General features: G+C 53.8%; 2 protein-coding genes across 5 annotated transcripts in view; one reads left to right on the top strand and one right to left on the bottom strand.

The window, feature by feature from the left end:
• PCIF1 (phosphorylated CTD interacting factor 1) overlaps window positions 1-3,354 on the bottom strand; it is a 35,758-nt gene extending 32,404 nt beyond the window's left edge. For 3 of the 4 annotated variants that reach the window (XM_078879693.1, XM_078879694.1, XM_078879695.1), the window contains exon 1: window positions 3,239-3,354. In XM_078879693.1, the coding sequence (XP_078735819.1) occupies window positions 3,239-3,246 (8 nt within the window). In that variant the 5' untranslated portion in view covers window positions 3,247-3,354. The remainder of the gene's footprint in view (window positions 1-3,238) is intronic. The other variant, XM_078879696.1, reaches the window with a different exon arrangement.
• On the top strand, window positions 2,437-13,387 carry LOC144949683 (uncharacterized). Its single transcript, XM_078879692.1, has 3 exons — window positions 2,437-2,831; window positions 7,693-8,460; window positions 9,715-13,387. The coding sequence occupies exons 2-3, from the start codon at window positions 7,765-7,767 to the stop codon at window positions 12,403-12,405; spliced, it is 3,387 nt and encodes a 1,128-aa protein (XP_078735818.1). The 5' UTR covers window positions 2,437-2,831; window positions 7,693-7,764; the 3' UTR covers window positions 12,406-13,387.
• The last annotated feature ends 4,460 nt before the right edge of the window (window positions 13,388-17,847 follow it).

Genomic DNA, 17,847 nt, shown 5'->3' with positions numbered 1-17,847 from the left:
GGCCTGTCGAATTTCCAAATGTGTAAATGCTGTTTCTCAAGAAGCAGTGGTGCCAATTTTTTAACTCGGTATTGGTTTTTAGCAAACGCTATAATTCGGAGTATGATACTGGCACAGCAGTAGGATATTTTTGCATATGATAGCTCAAGAAAAAAAAATTGCTGAAATTTAGGAAATTCCCAAGCACCGCCCTTACTAAAATGGTTTTGCTGTCGAGGATTTCCTTGGAAGACTATTTAAAGAATAGCCTTTTGGCCGTCCAAGGACGGGTGTATTTCAGTAAATCTGAAACTTGAAAGCAAAAAGCAGACCGCGACGTGATATTCACTGTATCAATTAATGTGAGATTTGTAAGGCCGCGGTGACAGATTTATTTCATTTAAAGGTTATAATCCCTTGTTCATCATGACGTCCTTTTTACTTCTACGTCTCAACAGCGTTATGGAGATCGCGTGACGTGAGGGTTCTGCCTTCATCGTGAGGGTTTTAAGTTGGCGGTGAGGAGGGGGGAGGAGGGGCCTAGGCCCCCCATGTGGAGTGACGTCACCCGCTAATTATTATTAATGGAGGGGGGTGTCGATTTGGAAGATGTCACCTGTTCATGATTATTAATGGGGGCTGGCCGAAGTGGAGTGACGTCATGCGCGGGACACACAGACATTCTTGTCTCATTATAGTAGTAAATTATAATAGTACCTACCCACTCTTCAGCAGATAGGTCCACTGGCGATGCCCAATAACAATTAATGTACCGGGTGATTACACAAAGCAAACCTTCGACCTGGTTCTGACTGCTGTAGTAGTGGAGAATGTGCTCACAAGCTACCAATACACCCTAAAAAGACATTTCAAAGCAAAAGTTAGCTTATACAGTACCGTACACCCCGATTCATTAAAATAAAGTTTAATGTGGGCTGGACTCCACATATCAGTAGTGAACTTTCACCTATAACCCAGTTCAACGCTCATTATATCTAACTAATAATAATTCTTCAGTCAAAAATAAATAACTAGCAACATAATTGTATATTTTCTGACAACAATATTTGAACGAGGATGTTAAGATTATCATTTAGTCCATAACCAAATATTGTGTAAGAAGACTCGTTTGTGTGCAATGCTAAATAAGCTTAAGGTGTTATAAGAATAATCTAGAAACTCTACAGGCTCTGCGATTTCCTCATCACCATCTCAAAATACGCAGCTGCTTAGTGGGTTTGAAGAATTTTATATATTAGATTTTAAGTTAAGCTTACAGTATTTACGTTTTAGCATGTTACATCTTTATTTACCTGCCAGCGCTCAGGCTCTTAAACAAATAATAAACAAACTCAAGTCAATAAAACGCACGCAAAGCGTAGCCTGTCTGAAAACAATATTTATACAATAACAGTTGATATTTAACAGACAAGGTTGTCAAATGATACTCCAATATTACTGCATAACTTGTATAAAAGCCTGCAGGTTTTTACGCTGTGGGATTGCGAGTATTCTAGAAAATCCACACAAATTCCTCGTTATCTGCCTAAATTGCAGATCAATGTATTTAATTTATCTTAAAATTATAGCTTAAATCCACACAATACCTTGCAAATCACTCGTCGTTTGTGCAAGTTACAAACTTTCGCACCTTACCACAACAATAATTCCAAATTCAGAAAGTGTCCTAAGGTCACTTAGAAACGTGAAATTTCCACTTGTTCAGAGACCCAGAAATAAACGCTTTACACTAAATTTAGTAAGGAAAACGTCTTAATCTACAAGTATTGACGGTTACGATTAACAATAAAGGAATTAACTTCATAATAAGCACTTTGTGTGCACCAAATCTCATACATCACCCAGGTGACTGCACATTTTATACTTCCGTTTATTGGAAAAGAGCCGAGACTTATCGTTGCCTAGTTACATTTACCAACTTAAGAGGGCATAAGTTGGCGTTCTTGGCTACAACCCTGTTGAACAGACCTACTCATTTACAACTCTGATGCGTGTAAATCTTCATGGAGTACTTTGCAAGAACAACAATACTAATTTTGTAATGTCATATTACAATTGACCTGTATTATCTGGTGATATAAGGGAATACTACTAACACTTTAACCCTAACAGTACCGTCCTAAAAGGCGCCCCTCATTTCCAAAACAATGTTAAATTAAAATCTATACATTTAAACGTGATATGTGAACGTCATCGGTTACAATGTTGTTGTTGTTTGCATGGCGACAAGGCCGGCAAACACAACTCATCTGTTCCCATGCACGTGGGGTTGGGGTGTTGGAATTACTTTATAAACAGCTTACTACAGTATTAGTGTCATAAAGAGAAACTGGCACACCGTAATGGTGAGAAACTACACCCACATTGAGGCGAGTTATATTTATCATCATCATCCATAACACAAATTATGATGCGAGTCGGTTGGTGGTGGTGGGTGGGGAGCACACGACTCTGGTAAGGAATTACACTCTCCCTTACCCACAAACATCCCCACATATTCCCACATTCCCACACACATCGCACGGGAGGCTTTGTCGAGCGGCACGAGGGTTAGTTCCCCCTGGCGCCGCTGCGTTGACGACGACGACACGGCGCCCATTCGCGTCGTCAACAACCGAAGGCGACAGCGGCGGCGCCGGCTCCTCCCCGCGCTCTCTCGGCCGCCCGACGCTAAGCGAACGGACGCAGCAGCCATCGCCACGAGAAGCGGAGGAGATTAATCGCGTGCGGGAGGAAGAGGAGAAGACGGAGGAAGTGGTGGTGGTGGGGGGAGGCGTTGTGAGGAGGAGGGAGGCGGCCATGACGCAGACGCGGCCGCGCCGAGGAGGAGGGTGAGGAGCGTCACGGCCCCACATCGCGCACAACACGACGCGTGACGTTTGGCGACATTGTTTTTATTTTGAGGGGAGGCTTCGTGATCGTTCGTCTGGGGGGAGGGGGGGGTTCCCGTTTCCGTGTTATTCTTTATTATCGTCGTCGATGTTTTATCTTAGCCCTCGTTGCATTTTGGTCGTGGCTGAGGCGACGCAAAAAAGGCGCGAAAACGCAACGGGGAGGAGAAAAATGGCGGCCGTGCGCGCGCCGCTCGGAGACGGCGGTTTTTTTGGCGCCAGAACCACCCCCCCACGCGCGCGAAAAAATGTAAAATAAACAATTAACATAAGCACGCTTTAACGCAACGGACGGTCTCCCCACGGGTTTTCTCTCTTCTTTCCTTTTCGTTTTCGCTCATTTTTACCTCAGCATTAGGGGGGAGGCAGCTGCCCGCTGCGCGCCGCTCCTAGCGCTCGTCCGCGCCGCGTCCTCCCCGCTCCGCGCTGCGCCGTCTCGTCACCATTTTGAGGGGGGCGCGCGAGTGCGCACGCGCGGGCCCCGCCCCCGGGTCGAGCTCCCATTGGCTGCTCCCCGTAAACGTCGCCGCCCTCCCCGTTTCTTTTGGGGGTGACGTCATGTTTATTAGTGGTGAGGGTCGCGTGGTTTGGATTATGCTAATCATATGCGGGGGGGGCGGGGCTCGGATGACGTCGCTGGGTGTCGCGTGACTGCTATTATGCTAATTATATTGGAGGTGGGGTTTTTTTTCTCGGGCTGAACGATTTGGGGAAAATATCTGCGATTTTACTGACAGATATTGCGAATTGATTTGCGATCAAACTTCAGTTCAATATTCACTGCGTAATAGATTTAAAACACGTGATGGAGCATTACCACATGATACCATCAAAATATGAACTGCTCTAGATATTCGAATGCAAGGATGAGAACTTAAAAGATGTGAATTGCTTCCAACATGTATTTCTTTAAAAAAAATAATTGAAATAGAACAATCGAACATAGAACAATTGTTAAGTTAAATAAAAAAGTTATAATAAAATAAAGCAATTCCAGTAATAAAGTAAGAGGACTTTTCATATCGCAAAAAATCGCAGCCTTTGTGATTTGCTAATCGCATTGTTTCAAATTTTGATTTAAAATCAATTAATCGTTTAGCCCGAATTTGTTTCTCCCCGTCACATAATTTATGTTAATTTATGTCTGGGCGGGGGGGGTGTGACTTCGTGTCACGCGGTTGTATGCTAATTTAGGTGACGACAACGATGAGGTCACTGGACATTGAAATTCAGTTGTGATGGGCCGGACTTGCAATGAGGATTTCAGAGACTTACCGCATCATTGCAAAGCAGCTTGGGACTGTCGAACTCGACCAGGGCAGCCGGTCAAAATACCACCCCCTCCTGAGTTCAAAAGATAGTCTATACCTGTCAACCCCTTATCAGTGCCTATCTTATTACAGACCAATTCAGACCTCATTGGTCACGTCGTGCCCTTATCAATCTCAACATTCATCCTACAAAGTCCCATCACAAGGGAAAAACACAAACAAATAGACAAAAAAAATGTTGCCCATATTGAAACGGCTGTACGCCGTGTGGACGTGAAAACTCAATTTCCCTGTACAAGAATACAGGTAAACCTTATGGGTTGACAGGTATGAGATACCCTAAAAAATATATACTAAACTATTTTATTTATTTAACTGGTTAAGTCCCCACTGAGCTATATAGCTCTTTTTTCAGAAGTGACCTGGCCACATATGATAGGTCAACGAAACGGCTTATCAAGTGGAAATGTATATAGGACCTAGAGAAAAACCACGCGACCACGGGGTTAGAGAGCGAGACATGCAAACTCCAAATGTGTAGCAAGCGTCGGGGTGTAACCCACAACCACCTGTATACCAGGTGAGGTAGTTAACATCTCGCCACCGTGGGCGCCTTACGCTAATGTACTGTGGCCTTCCTATCCCTGGTTGGCGGGAAATGGCCCAGGAGAGGGCCAACTGGAGAGAAGCGTTGCACAAGGGGCTTGGACAGCTGGATAATGGGGATCTGTGCCTGCATAGCGCCCTACAGAGACGAGAAAGCTCTGCTGCTAGGGATACAACAACAACTGCCATTCGCCACTAAGTGGCAGTGACATCTCCACAGCACTTATCCCAGGCTATATGCACTTTAAGGCCACGTGAAGTGTCGAAGACTCGCTGACAGGGGGTCACTGGACTGAACCAGGTGCCATGAGTTGACTGACTGAGATGACTGGCCGATGCACCACTTGTGCTCCTACTGTGCCAACTTGATGTGTTTTAGCCGCCTGGCATTCCGTTCATTGTTGTGAGCATCGCTCCTCTCCTCTCTGTTGTTATTAGAGGGCGACTGACTCCACCTGCCCAGTGGCGTCTTTTCACGAGCCTCCTCCACAGAGGCCGATCTTGCCACCACTGGTACCAGTCATTGGCAAATCCACTCAGCTCCATATCCTCTCGTACCATTTATCCTCCTCTCTCCGGCCGAACAAAAGCTGCTTGGCCATGCGGTGGCTGGGCATGCGGGCTACATGACCCAGCCAACTGCAGCCTTGCCTGCCAGAGAAGCTCACCGATTGTCCATTTCTTTCAAGGATTTCTGAGCTCCTTACACAATTCAGCCTGGTTAAACCCAGGAGGGATCGTAGGCAGGACAAGCTAAATATTTCTAACTGGTGAAGATGCTCCATTAGGGAGATCCACGTTTCGCAAGCGTAGAGAAGGGAGGGAATGAGAAGCCCCGAAGCTTTGTGTGAAGCGACGGACCAGGTAGCTTCCACACAGCGTTAAGCAGCCGATGAAAAGATAATTCCACTCGACTGATTCGGAGTGAGACCTCTGCTGTCAAACTGGGACACAGAACAACGTGTCCACACATCCCTACAATCACTGAGCAAGGATCCGTGTCACAGCCAGATTGGTCCTTTTAGCCATGAAACCTCCTGCATACGAAAAAAGACCGTATGTTTAAAAACAATAAACAGGATAACATCCACTATGAGATCTCTTTTACCAGTGGCAAAATATAGTAGTAGGTTTTTACCCTTTTAAACTGGTACAAAACTGACACCTTTATTCAAGGCATCATGTTTGCAATAACCACAACACAAGTAGTCAAAAAAGCAAACAAAAAGAAGCAACTCTGATAATGATAATAATATGCACTGTCCTTGAAGTTGATTGGTCCACACCCGAGATGGCTTTCTTTAGAGCCTAGTCCCCATTGGTGTTGGACCAGATGACACCAGAAGGCGTACAACTCAAACACAGTGCAATATCAGAGTCTTGAGAGCTCGGGGTAAGCATTTACACTATGAGATCTCTTTTACCAGTGGCAAAATATAGTAGTAGGTTTTTACCCTTTTAACTGGTACAACATCCATAATATATTCTAGATTTGAAGCTTTCGTGACTGCAAGGATTCATACTCTTAGGCTTTTTCGGTAAAGTCACGTAGGTAAAAAATAAAAATAAAATTAATAGAAGTAATAATATAAATAAAATACTAAATCACGACATTCCGGAGGCAACACAAGCTTCCTTCTTCAGGTGGAACCGTCACAGCACAATTGCTGTATCAAGTAAAGAGAGAAGTCCCAAGAGACCTTGATACAGCAATTGTGCTGACGGTTCCACCTGAAGACGGAAGCTTGTGTTGCCTCCGAAACGTCGTGATTTATTATTTTATTTCTATTATTACTTCTATTAAAATTTTTTTTTACCTACGTGACTTTACCGAAAAAGCCTAAGAGTATGAATCCATAATATAGTTTTTTTTGGGTTAGAGCGCGTAAATATAAATGTGTCGTTAAACCCGCCACCACCCGACACAGCCAATGAGTAAGGTTTCTCACGTAAACTAAACGTGCCAATTCGTTACGAGTACAGCACACCGGTGTGATGGAGAGCAAATCCACAACATTTACAATCTGAGTACGACATTTAGCCAGTAATTACAACTCGCATCATCAGGCGGACAGCCAAATTTGTGTATAACAGCAGGATAAAATACATCGCTAACTCCCAAATTTCTGAGACAGCCATCGTCGTTTCGAGGCACAGATGGCAGTATTTGACTAATAAAATCAAAACACTCTACACTGCAGGAATTAATATTCTTTGGGTCTTTCGTTAAAGTCACGTAGATAGGTTCAAAGAAAATAACAAAATTACAAAAAATTCGATCGCAACACAAGCGGTCATCATCAGGAAAAGGGATGATGACGACCGCTTGTGTTGCGATCGAAACGTTTTTTGTTATTTTCCTTGAACCTATCTACGTGACTTTACCGAATGACCCAAGGAACACTGGTCAATGAGTTTATTATGTTTAACCAGGGGAAGAACTCAAGAGACCAAGGAGTTTCATTTGCAAGAGTGACCTGGGTCACCAAAAGGAAAAAAATCTAAACATAATCAAACAGCAGTAAAGTAAATAGAAATCAGACCAAAAACTAAACTAAACAAATTTTAGTTTTTATTTTGCCAGGTAAGGCTTACTGAGCTGTATAGCTCTTTTTCAGATGCGACCTGGCCACAAATGATAGCTCAACGAAGTGGCTTATCGTTACGTGAAATTTTATAGCAGCAGCCAAATACTTTAAACGCACGTTGATTATAAATGTGGGGGGGGGGAAACGGAAAGACCCAGAGAAAAATCCACGCGATTTTTATGGTTAATACATCCACAGTAATAACCAGGGCGTCCTGCGGGATTCCAACCGCTGCACTAAGCAGCGAACTTGCTACCGCCAGGCCATGTTGCATTCTTCCCTTTCCTTCCCATCCCATCGCCTCCTCGTGTTCCCACATTTATTCCACACACACAGGCCAGCCGGGGGCCACTGGACAGAGTCGTCCGCCGCCCTTTGAACGCTGCCGCAGGCCCGGCCTCTCTGGACATGTCCATCTGCGACGTTCAAGGCGCCTTCAGCGGCAGGAACCCGTCCTCGGGGAGATGTCGCGAAGCCGAACGGACGCCCGACCTCGCCGCGCCACCATACGGCCTCTCACCGAGCCCCCTGTCGCCGGTCGTCAAGCTCGAGTTCGTGCCGGAGCCTGCCGACGTCAAACTCGAACTCGTGCCGGATAGCGGCGGCGTCGGTGGCGGCATCGGCGGCGCGGAGCTGATGGCGAACGAAGGCACCCAGAGTTCGTGGTCGGCGTCTGATGTCAAACCGGGAGCGGTCGGCCGTGAGCCCATGCGGAGGAGCAGCAGGACGGCCGCAGCGACAGCAGTGGCAAAATCGGCGTCGTTATCGCAACAGCGGCGGCTACAGCAGCACCAGCAACAACACTACCAGCAGCAGAAACACCAGCAGCAACAGCCACAGCAGCAGCAGGCTGGCGCAACAGTGAAGCGGTGCTTCCCGTGGTCGGACGACGAGTTCCGCGCGTGGCAGGGCCGCGCCAAGTGGCTGTTCCGCAGCCAGGAGGGCATCGGCTGCGCCATCTGCAGGGAGGCGAGCGTGGTGGTCTACAAGCGGCAGGGGGTCTTCCTCGCTAAGGAGTGGCGCGCCGGCATGGTGTGGGCCAAGGACAAGAAGAAGCTGCGCAAGAAAGTGTACGAGCACCGCGACACCAAGGCGCACCGCCAGGCGAGTTATATCAGCGCCGTCCACGAGACCTTGATACAGCAATTGTGCTGACGGTTCCACCTGAAGACGGAAGCTTGTGTTGCCTCCGAAACGTCGTGATTTATTATTTTATTTCTATTATTACTTCTATTAAAATTTTTTTTTACCTACGTGACTTTACCGAAAAAGCCTAAGAGTATGAATCCATAATATAGTTTTTTTTGGGTTAGAGCGCGTAAATATAAATGTGTCGTTAAACCCGCCACCACCCGACACAGCCAATGAGTAAGGTTTCTCACGTAAACTAAACGTGCCAATTCGTTACGGGTACAGCACACCGGTGTGATGGAGAGCAAATCCACAACATTTACAATCTGAGTACGACATTTAGCCAGTAATTACAACTCGCATCATCAGGCGGACAGCCAAATTTGTGTATAACAGCAGGATAAAATACATCGCTAACTCCCAAATTTCTGAGACAGCCATCGTCGTTTCGAGGCACAGATGGCAGTATTTGACTAATAAAATCAAAACACTCTACACTGCAGGAATTAATATTCTTTGGGTCTTTCGTTAAAGTCACGTAGATAGGTTCAAAGAAAATAACAAAATTACAAAAAATTCGATCGCAACACAAGCGGTCATCATCAGGAAAAGGGATGATGACGACCGCTTGTGTTGCGATCGAAACGTTTTTTGTTATTTTCCTTGAACCTATCTACGTGACTTTACCGAATGACCCAAGGAACACTGGTCAATGAGTTTATTATGTTTAACCAGGGGAAGAACTCAAGAGACCAAGGAGTTTCATTTGCAAGAGTGACCTGGGTCACCAAAAGGAAAAAAATCTAAACATAATCAAACAGCAGTAAAGTAAATAGAAATCAGACCAAAAACTAAACTAAACAAATTTTAGTTTTTATTTTGCCAGGTAAGGCTTACTGAGCTGTATAGCTCTTTTTCAGATGCGACCTGGCCACAAATGATAGCTCAACGAAGTGGCTTATCGTTACGTGAAATTTTATAGCAGCAGCCAAATACTTTAAACGCACGTTGATTATAAATGTGGGGGGGGGGGAAACGGAAAGACCCAGAGAAAAATCCACGCGATTTTTATGGTTAATACATCCACAGTAATAACCAGGGCGTCCTGCGGGATTCCAACCGCTGCACTAAGCAGCGAACTTGCTACCGCCAGGCCATGTTGCATTCTTCCCTTTCCTTCCCATCCCATCGCCTCCTCGTGTTCCCACATTTATTCCACACACACAGGCCAGCCGGGGGCCACTGGACAGAGTCGTCCGCCGCCCTTTGAACGCTGCCGCAGGCCCGGCCTCTCTGGACATGTCCATCTGCGACGTTCAAGGCGCCTTCAGCGGCAGGAACCCGTCCTCGGGGAGATGTCGCGAAGCCGAACGGACGCCCGACCTCGCCGCGCCACCATACGGCCTCTCACCGAGCCCCCTGTCGCCGGTCGTCAAGCTCGAGTTCGTGCCGGAGCCTGCCGACGTCAAACTCGAACTCGTGCCGGATAGCGGCGGCGTCGGTGGCGGCATCGGCGGCGCGGAGCTGATGGCGAACGAAGGCACCCAGAGTTCGTGGTCGGCGTCTGATGTCAAACCGGGAGCGGTCGGCCGTGAGCCCATGCGGAGGAGCAGCAGGACGGCCGCAGCGACAGCAGTGGCAAAATCGGCGTCGTTATCGCAACAGCGGCGGCTACAGCAGCACCAGCAACAACACTACCAGCAGCAGAAACACCAGCAGCAACAGCCACAGCAGCAGCAGGCTGGCGCAACAGTGAAGCGGTGCTTCCCGTGGTCGGACGACGAGTTCCGCGCGTGGCAGGGCCGCGCCAAGTGGCTGTTCCGCAGCCAGGAGGGCATCGGCTGCGCCATCTGCAGGGAGGCGAGCGTGGTGGTCTACAAGCGGCAGGGGGTCTTCCTCGCTAAGGAGTGGCGCGCCGGCATGGTGTGGGCCAAGGACAAGAAGAAGCTGCGCAAGAAAGTGTACGAGCACCGCGACACCAAGGCGCACCGCCAGGCGAGTTATATCAGCGCCGTCCACGAGACGACGCGACCGGCCCCTCGCGCACCGACACCGCCACCGCCTAGGCACGTGGTGGACTCCAAAAGCAGGCTGTTCTCGGAGACGGAGCGCGCCTTCCGCACGGCGTACCTCGTGGCCAAGGAAGACCTGCGCGCCTGCCGGCACGATTCCCTGTGCGCGCTGCAGGAGCTCGGCGGCGCGCGGCTCGGGCGGGCGGGCGGCGCGCACGGCTGCCTGCGCATCATCGCGCACGTCCGCGCGGAGATGGAGGCCAAGCTGACGGCGCACCTGGTGGGCGGCGCCGACTGCTTCTCGGTGCTCGTCGACGGCTGCTCGTTCGCGCGCCGCCGCTTCGCCGCCGTGCTGGTGCGGGCGCGCGTCGGCGCCGCGGCGTCCGTGGACAACGCGCTGCTCGACCTCGTGCGCCTCCCCGACGGCACGAGCGCCGAGGAGGCGGCGCGCGCCGTGGTGCGCCGCCTCGAGGACAAGCTGGGCCGCGCCGCGCTCGACGACAGGCTGCTGGCCGGCGCCAGCGAGGGCCCGTCGGCCGACATCCCCGCCCTGCGCGGCATCGGCGCGCACTTCCAGAAGGCGTTCCCGCGCCTCCTGCTGTGGCTGGGCTGCGTGGCGCACAGGCTGGAGCGGGACGCGTCGCGCTGCCTGCTGGCGAGCGGCGCCGCCGACCGGCTCGGCTCGCTGGTGACGGCGTCCGCCGAGCTGTGCGCGCGCTCGCCGAGGAATGCCGGCGAGCTGGCGGCGGCGGCGCCGGACTTCGGCGCGGAAGTGGCGCGCGTCGCCGCCGTGACGCCGGCCGACGGGCGCCACGCGGCGTCGACGTTCGCGTGCGCCCGCGCCGCGTGGCGCGGCTACACGGCGCTGCACACGCACTTCGCCCGCGCCTCCGCCGACCCGTCGCGCGCGCCCGACGAGCGGGAGGCGTACCGGCGTCTGCGCGCCCGCCTCGAGAGCGCCGCGTTCGTGCGGCACCTGGCGGCCGCGAAGGACGCGCTGCGCGAGCTGCGCACGCTGGCCGGCACGCTGCAGGACGCGCGCGCCACCGCGTGCGACGCGCTCTGGGCCGTGCGTCGCGCCATCGCCGCCGTCGCGTCCCTGCGGGATGGTGGCGGCAAGTCTTTGAACAGGGCCGAGCAGCGGCTGGCCGACGGCCTCTTCAAGGGTGTGGTGGTGGACGACGACGACGACGGCGGCGGCGGGCTGGACACGGCGCGGTTCTACCAGACTCTCGCCAACGTCCTCATGGCGCGCTTCCCCGTCGACGCGTTCGAGCTCGTCTCCGTGCTCGACCCCAAGCTGTGGAAGCGGCGGCAGGGGGAGGACAACGCGGGGGATGGGAAGCGGCCGCCCTCCTTCGAGGAGGACGAGGTGGCGCGCCTCGCCCGGCGGCTGCGCCTGCCGCCGCTCGACTGCGCCTCGCAGTTCCGGAGCCGGCAGCGCGGCGCGGCCGTGCCGGAGGGCGGCGCACTGAGCAGGCTGGAGGTGGCGATCGCCACGCTGCCCACGTGCAGTGCCGAGTGCGCACGCGTCACCGCCGCGCTCGCCGACGTGGCCGCGTCGCGCCAGCGCGCGGACTCTCTCCTCGACCGTCACCAGCAGCAGCAGCAGCGCCGCTGGAACCGCAAGCAGAACCACCGGATTTATGGCATCAAAGAAGAAAAGGTCGACGACGACGATGACGTCGACGAGGACGAGGATGACCTGGATGAGGATGGCGACGAGCACCTGGCCAACCTGCTCTGGATCAAGTGCAATGGCCCCCCGCTGGAGTGGTTCGACGCCAGGCCGCTGGTGCGCTCGTGGCTGCTGAAGCAGCAGAACGCGGAAGCGCGCAGGGACCGGCCAGTGGAGAGCGGCGGGCCCTGGCTGGAGCCGCGCCAGCTCTGGACGCTGCTGTCCTAGCGGGAGGAAGTGGGCGGGCGACAGCGAGAGAGACAGAGAGAGAGAGACAGAGAGAGACAGCGAGAGAGACAGAGAGAGAGAGACAGAGAGCAAGAGAGAGAGAGAGAGAGACAACGAGAGAGAGAGAGAGAGAGACAGAGAGAGAGAGAGACAAAGACAGACTTTTTGACTTTTAAAGCGTCTTTATTACCGTGACAGCAAAAAGCTGCCACAGCTGTTGCGTGTCAGGTGTCGCTCTGCCACATTCGGCCCGAGCTAACAAACAACAAACAAACAAAACAAACAAACAACACTTCGAGGAAAACTGGAGCATCCCGGGGTAAAAACCTCGTCTCGCGCGCGCATTACGTCATCCGCGCATCTCGCGTCGCTGATTTTGCCATGACTGGCGGTCTTATTTTGAATGTACCACCGCGCGCCGGTTTGGATTCTGAGTCCGGCTTCGGAAGAGAGACAACGATCGGGAAGAACCCCCGTCCCGCGCGCGCGCCATTCTCGTCCCTCACGCGCGTCATGCCGCCAAGTCTACTGTTTTTCATTCGTCAGTGTCATGCGTGGTGTCGCGTACAGCGCATCGCGCCGTAAATCAAATCGCCCGTGCTTCGCGACGGCGCGCACAAGTTGCCCTTCCGGGCCGCTGGAGCGCCGTTCGCGCCGTGTCTCAGTTCGTCCACTTCTTGCTCCGCCCGTGCTCGCCGTCCATAGGGGGTCCTCTCAGGAAAGGCTCACCAACGGCCGCGCCAGACCGCCACGGACGCGCGTGCACGCCGACTCTCCCAGCATCGCGCCGTAAATCAGTCGCCGGTGCCACGCAACGGCGCGCACAAATTGCCCATCCGGGCTGCTGGAGCGCCGTTCGCGCCGTGTTTCAGTTCGTCCACTTCTTGCCCCGCCCGTGCTCGCCGTCCGTAGGGGTCCTCCCAGGAACGGCTCTCCATCGGGCGCACCAGACTGCCATGGACGCGCGTGCACGCCGGCTCTCCCCTGGGGGGGGGGGGGGGTGGGGGGGGGGTGGGGGGAGGGGACAGGGGAGGGGGGGGGTGGGGGGAGGGGACAGGGGAGGGGGGGGGGGCAGGGGGGGGGGGAAGGGACGGGGGGGGGGGGAGGGGGGGGTGGTGGGGGGGGCCGCTGCTCCACGCGTCGCGCTGCTCCACGCATCGCGCGGCTTGGAGCGCCACCACCAGCGCGCGCAGCTGCCCCGCACGTGCCGTCGCCGGTCGCTTGCACGGGCAGAGACCCATGCACTTCCCGTGTCCGCGCTATACACGCGGCTTGTCGCGGCCGTTGTCATAGGCGTATTCTTAGGGTTCCGCCCTCACTTGACCAGAGAGCATGGCCGGCCCCCCATTTGTTCTGGAAGGACTCGTGCTCCCCTCCCATTCGCGTGTAATACTCATATTCCATGTTTAACCTCGCTGCTATCAGCCCGCGCATCATCGCTACTGCTGAGCAGCTTTCGTTTGTGGCTCCTGCGTCTTCCAGCTTCTTTTTACGTGTTTTGTATATGGCCATTTTTGCCTGCGCCAACACAAAGTTGGCCAGGACGTGGCGCTTGTCCAGCCTGCGGGGTACTCCGCACACCAAGGTGCTGCGAAAGACAGGCACGTTGATTTTGGTAAGGATGGCTCCCAGCGTCGTGAAGAGCGGCGCCAGCCTCCGACAGTCCAGGTATATATGTGCGAGATCTTCTTCTTCGTCACAGAAGGCGCACGACGCGGACGCTCCTGGCTGGATCTTGCGGACCCACACTGCTGAGGGCAGTGCCCAGTGGGCCAGCCTCCACTGCAGGTCTCCAGCTCTTTTCGCCACCGGGGCTTTGTAAAACTCTCTCCACTGCGGAGTGACATCTAACAGTGGGGAGAAGCAGTCTTTCCATTTCGTGGATGGCGTACTTTCGAGGGCTCGACGATGCAGCGTTTTTACGCAGCAGTTATAAATAGCTGCTTTGGAGGCAGTCCGTAGGGCAAAATCCCCGCACTCGTCCAGCTTCAACAGCAGCCCTGCGTCGTTCCGCCCGGGGGGTTGGATGCAGGCTGCCTGTAGTTCCGGGCAGGTGAGGGGGGGGGATTGGGCCGAGTCGGTGCCGTCCGGCGTGCGCAGCTGCAGGTGGAAATCTTTCGCCGTCGCCAGCACCGCTCGTAGCACTTTCCCTCCGGCTATCATCGTACGGAGACCTGCGTCGAGACTTATTTCAGCCGCGCTCTTCCACCTTTGACAGCCGTCGCGGCTCTGTGTTATGTCTCCCACCGTTTTAACGCCGGCTCGAATAAAGCGGAAAGCCATCGCTTTTTCACCCTTCACCCCTCCAAAGAGGTCATTGAAGAACAGGGGCTCCGTCAGGAAGGCGGCCATGCCGCAGTAGGGGCTCTTCCTCGCCCACTCCAGGCTTCGCCACGCCTCGCTCAGATTTTGATAATACGCGGGCAGTCCATTGCAGTCCACTAGGCTTAGGTCCATAAGGAACAGCTCTCTCCCGTAGCCCATCTGTCCCTCGGCGCACCTCAGCACGGCGAGGGCCAGCGTCTTCCACGGCGCTTCCTCCTGATCGTATAATATGGCCTTCGCTGTCTGGATGCGAAAGCACATTATTCTGGCTGCCACGTCCACCAAGCCCTGTCCGCCTTCGTGCCTCGGCAGGTGGAGTACGCCGGGCCTGAGCCAGTGTTTCCCGGCCCAAACGAAGGCGACAAGCGCTTTGTTGACTCTGGCCACCAACCATTCTGGAGGGGAGAGGGCCTTCATTCTATGCCAGAGTACAGCAGCAGCCAGGTTGTTGGCGATCAGTGTCCTGCCCTTAAAGGAGAGGTGTGCACGGAGGTGTTTCCACGATTCCAACTTGTCCTCAAGTTTTGCACGCAACTCCTCCCAGTTTTTTCGGGTCGTCGAGTCGCTCCCCAGGTGCACTCCGAGGTACAAGATCCCGTCATCCCGCCACTGCACTCCGCCCGGGAGGGATACGGGTTGCGTGGCGCTGTGTAGCCCCATCCACAGTGCCGTGCTTTTCTTCCAATTGACCTTGGCGCCGGCGGCGTTCTCATAATCCTTGACCGCACTGCGCAGCGCGACGACGTCTTCACTGTCGTTCACCACCACGCAGACATCGTCGGCGTATGCCGAGAGCTTCAGGTTCGCTCCGTCAGGACCCGGGAAGGATAGTCCAGGCAGGGTGGTTCTCAACCTCCTCAGGAACGGCTCCAGTGACAGCGCATATAGCAACCCTGAGAGGGGGCATCCCTGCCGCACCTCCCTCGTTACCGGGAAGGGGGGACCCAAGCGTTGATTGATTTTAATTGTGCTTTGTATGTCGGCGTACAGTAATTGGACTTGTGCCGTAAACAGAGGTCCGAAGCCGAAGGCGGATAAGAGTTTTTTGAGGTAGCCGTGTTCCACCCTATCGAAGGCCTTTTCTTGATCCATGAAGACCATTCCGGCGTTCATACGGTGTATTTCGGCCAAGGATATGGCATCACGGACCGCACCAATGCTGTCATGAATGGTGCAGCCGGGAATGCAGTAAGTCTGGTCCTTGCCGATGACGCGGCCTGCCACGGTCTTTAGACGGTTGGCTATCGCCTTAGCGATTATTTTATAGTCCGTGCACAGGAGGGACACCGGCCGCCAGTTCTCTATCTTGCGCGGGTCTCCTTTCTTTGGTAGCAGTACTACCACTGCCCGCCTGCAGCTGACTGGCAGCCGTCCTTCCCGCAGGCTCGCCGCCAGCACCTCCAGCAGGCAGGGGCCGATTAGATCCCAAAAGGCCTCGTAGAACTCTACTGGAAGACCATCGATGCCTGGAGATTTCCCCCTGGGGAGCCCTGCCATCGCAGCCCGCAGCTCCTCCATGGTTATGGGGCCTTCCAGTTTTTCTCTCTCCTCCTCCAGGGTGGGACTTCCTTCTAGGAGGAGATCGGCTGCTCCTGGTTGTGTGGTTCCGCTTTTCAGCAAGCGTGAGAAGAACCCTGTGGCCGTCAGCCTGATTTCCTCCTCGGAGGTTGTTGTTTTGCCCTCTTCAGTCAGCAGACTTGTGATTGTATTGTTGCTGCTGTTCTTGTTGCTGTTGTTGTTCTGAAGGCGAAAGAAATATTTGGAGGGCGAGTCCATCTGTTCTAGATGCCGCATCCTCTTTTCCACATAGGATGCGTGCATCCGCTGGTCGGTCACAGCCCTAAAAAGTTTCTGTCTTTCGAGCAGCAGCGGCGCCGGATCCTCGTCTCTCTGCGCTACCCCGCTGGACCCTGTATCCGTTTCCAGCTGGAGCAGTTCCTCTTCCAGGCGTCGCAGTGCATCGTGCCTTGCAAAAGCGCGATGGCCCGCAAGCTGTACAGAGAGAGCCCTCACCTGCGCCTTGACGGCTTCCCACCGCTGTGGGGCGGGGATGGAGGGGTCCTCATCCTTTTTCAAATGCGACCAACACGCCCTGATCGCCGTCTTGAACTCTTGCTCGTCCAGCTGGGTCACATCCATCCGCCAATAAGGGCAGCGACGGCGCTCCCCGGGCACCCGTAATAAAGCTGTAATCAGGTGGTGATCCGATATGCCTGTCGGTCTTATCCGGCATTCACCGAGGAGAGTCGTGTTTTCCTTATTCATGTAGATGCGATCCAGCCTAGCGAGGCTCACCCTGCCTTGAGGAGAGCCGCGGCACCACGTATATTGCCGTTTCGTCGGATGTTGCAGCCTCCACGCGTCGGCGAGGCGGAATTGTTGTAGCGTCCTCGCGAGTGGTCTCGCCGATTCGGGGTGCGGCTCGGGGCCGCTGCGGTCGAGCGCCGGATCCAGGGTGCAGTTCCAATCTCCGCCCGCGACCGCAACGACCCCGTCAGCCCTGCTCGCCTCCAACGCGGTGTGCAGCGTGTCAGTGAAGAAAACCTTCCTCTCTTTGCTCTTACATGGGGCGTAGACATTGAAGCATCTGAATCTGGTGTCATTTACTACAAAGTCCACCGAGATCAGGTGCGCCTTAAGAATCTCCCTGAAGACTACCTTCTCCGGAGTGAATCTTCTTCCGAACAAGAAGGCTACCCCTGCCCGATTCCCGTCCCCATTGCTGAAGAAGGAAGGGGCACTTATCAGGGGCTGCCGTCGGGCACATAGGGTGGCGTCAAGATGCGTTTCTTGTATCATCGCGATGTCTGCTTTGTTTTCCTCTAGCAGTAGACAAACGCGATGCCATCTTTCTCTGTCCCTCACTCCGTTGCCGTTAATTTTAATGCTGGAGGCCATCATTGGTTTTCTTCATTCCCTTCTTCTTGCGGCGTCACGGGAGTCCGCTCCTGGGAGAGGGAGCGCTGCTTCCCCAGTTTCGTCCGCAGTGCCCGCAGCCGATGTACCTCACCGGAGTTAAAGCCGTGAAGCGACGGTTTCTTCAGTATCTGGCGGGTAGCCTTCCTAAAACCCTCCAGGTCGGGGAAGGCCAGTTCAGGGCACTGGTTCCATTGCCTG

Source organism: Lampetra fluviatilis, chromosome 54 (genome assembly GCF_964198595.1).
Source record: "Lampetra fluviatilis chromosome 54, kcLamFluv1.1, whole genome shotgun sequence".
NCBI lineage: Eukaryota > Metazoa > Chordata > Hyperoartia > Petromyzontiformes > Petromyzontidae > Lampetra > Lampetra fluviatilis.
Note: the sequence above shows the minus strand (reverse complement) of the source record. Positions and strands in the feature narration are given on the sequence as shown.

What these genes read in the sequence shown, in the direction of transcription:
- LOC144949683 (XM_078879692.1), top strand. Translation starts at nt 7,765, where the DNA reads ATGTCCATCTGCGACGTTCAAGGCGCCTTCAGCGGCAGGAACCCGTCC. An exon ending in ACACCAAGGCGCACCGCCAG is followed by an intron (nt 8,461 to 9,714) that starts GCGAGTTATATC and finishes CCACACACACAG; the next exon opens with GCCAGCCGGGGGCCACTGGA.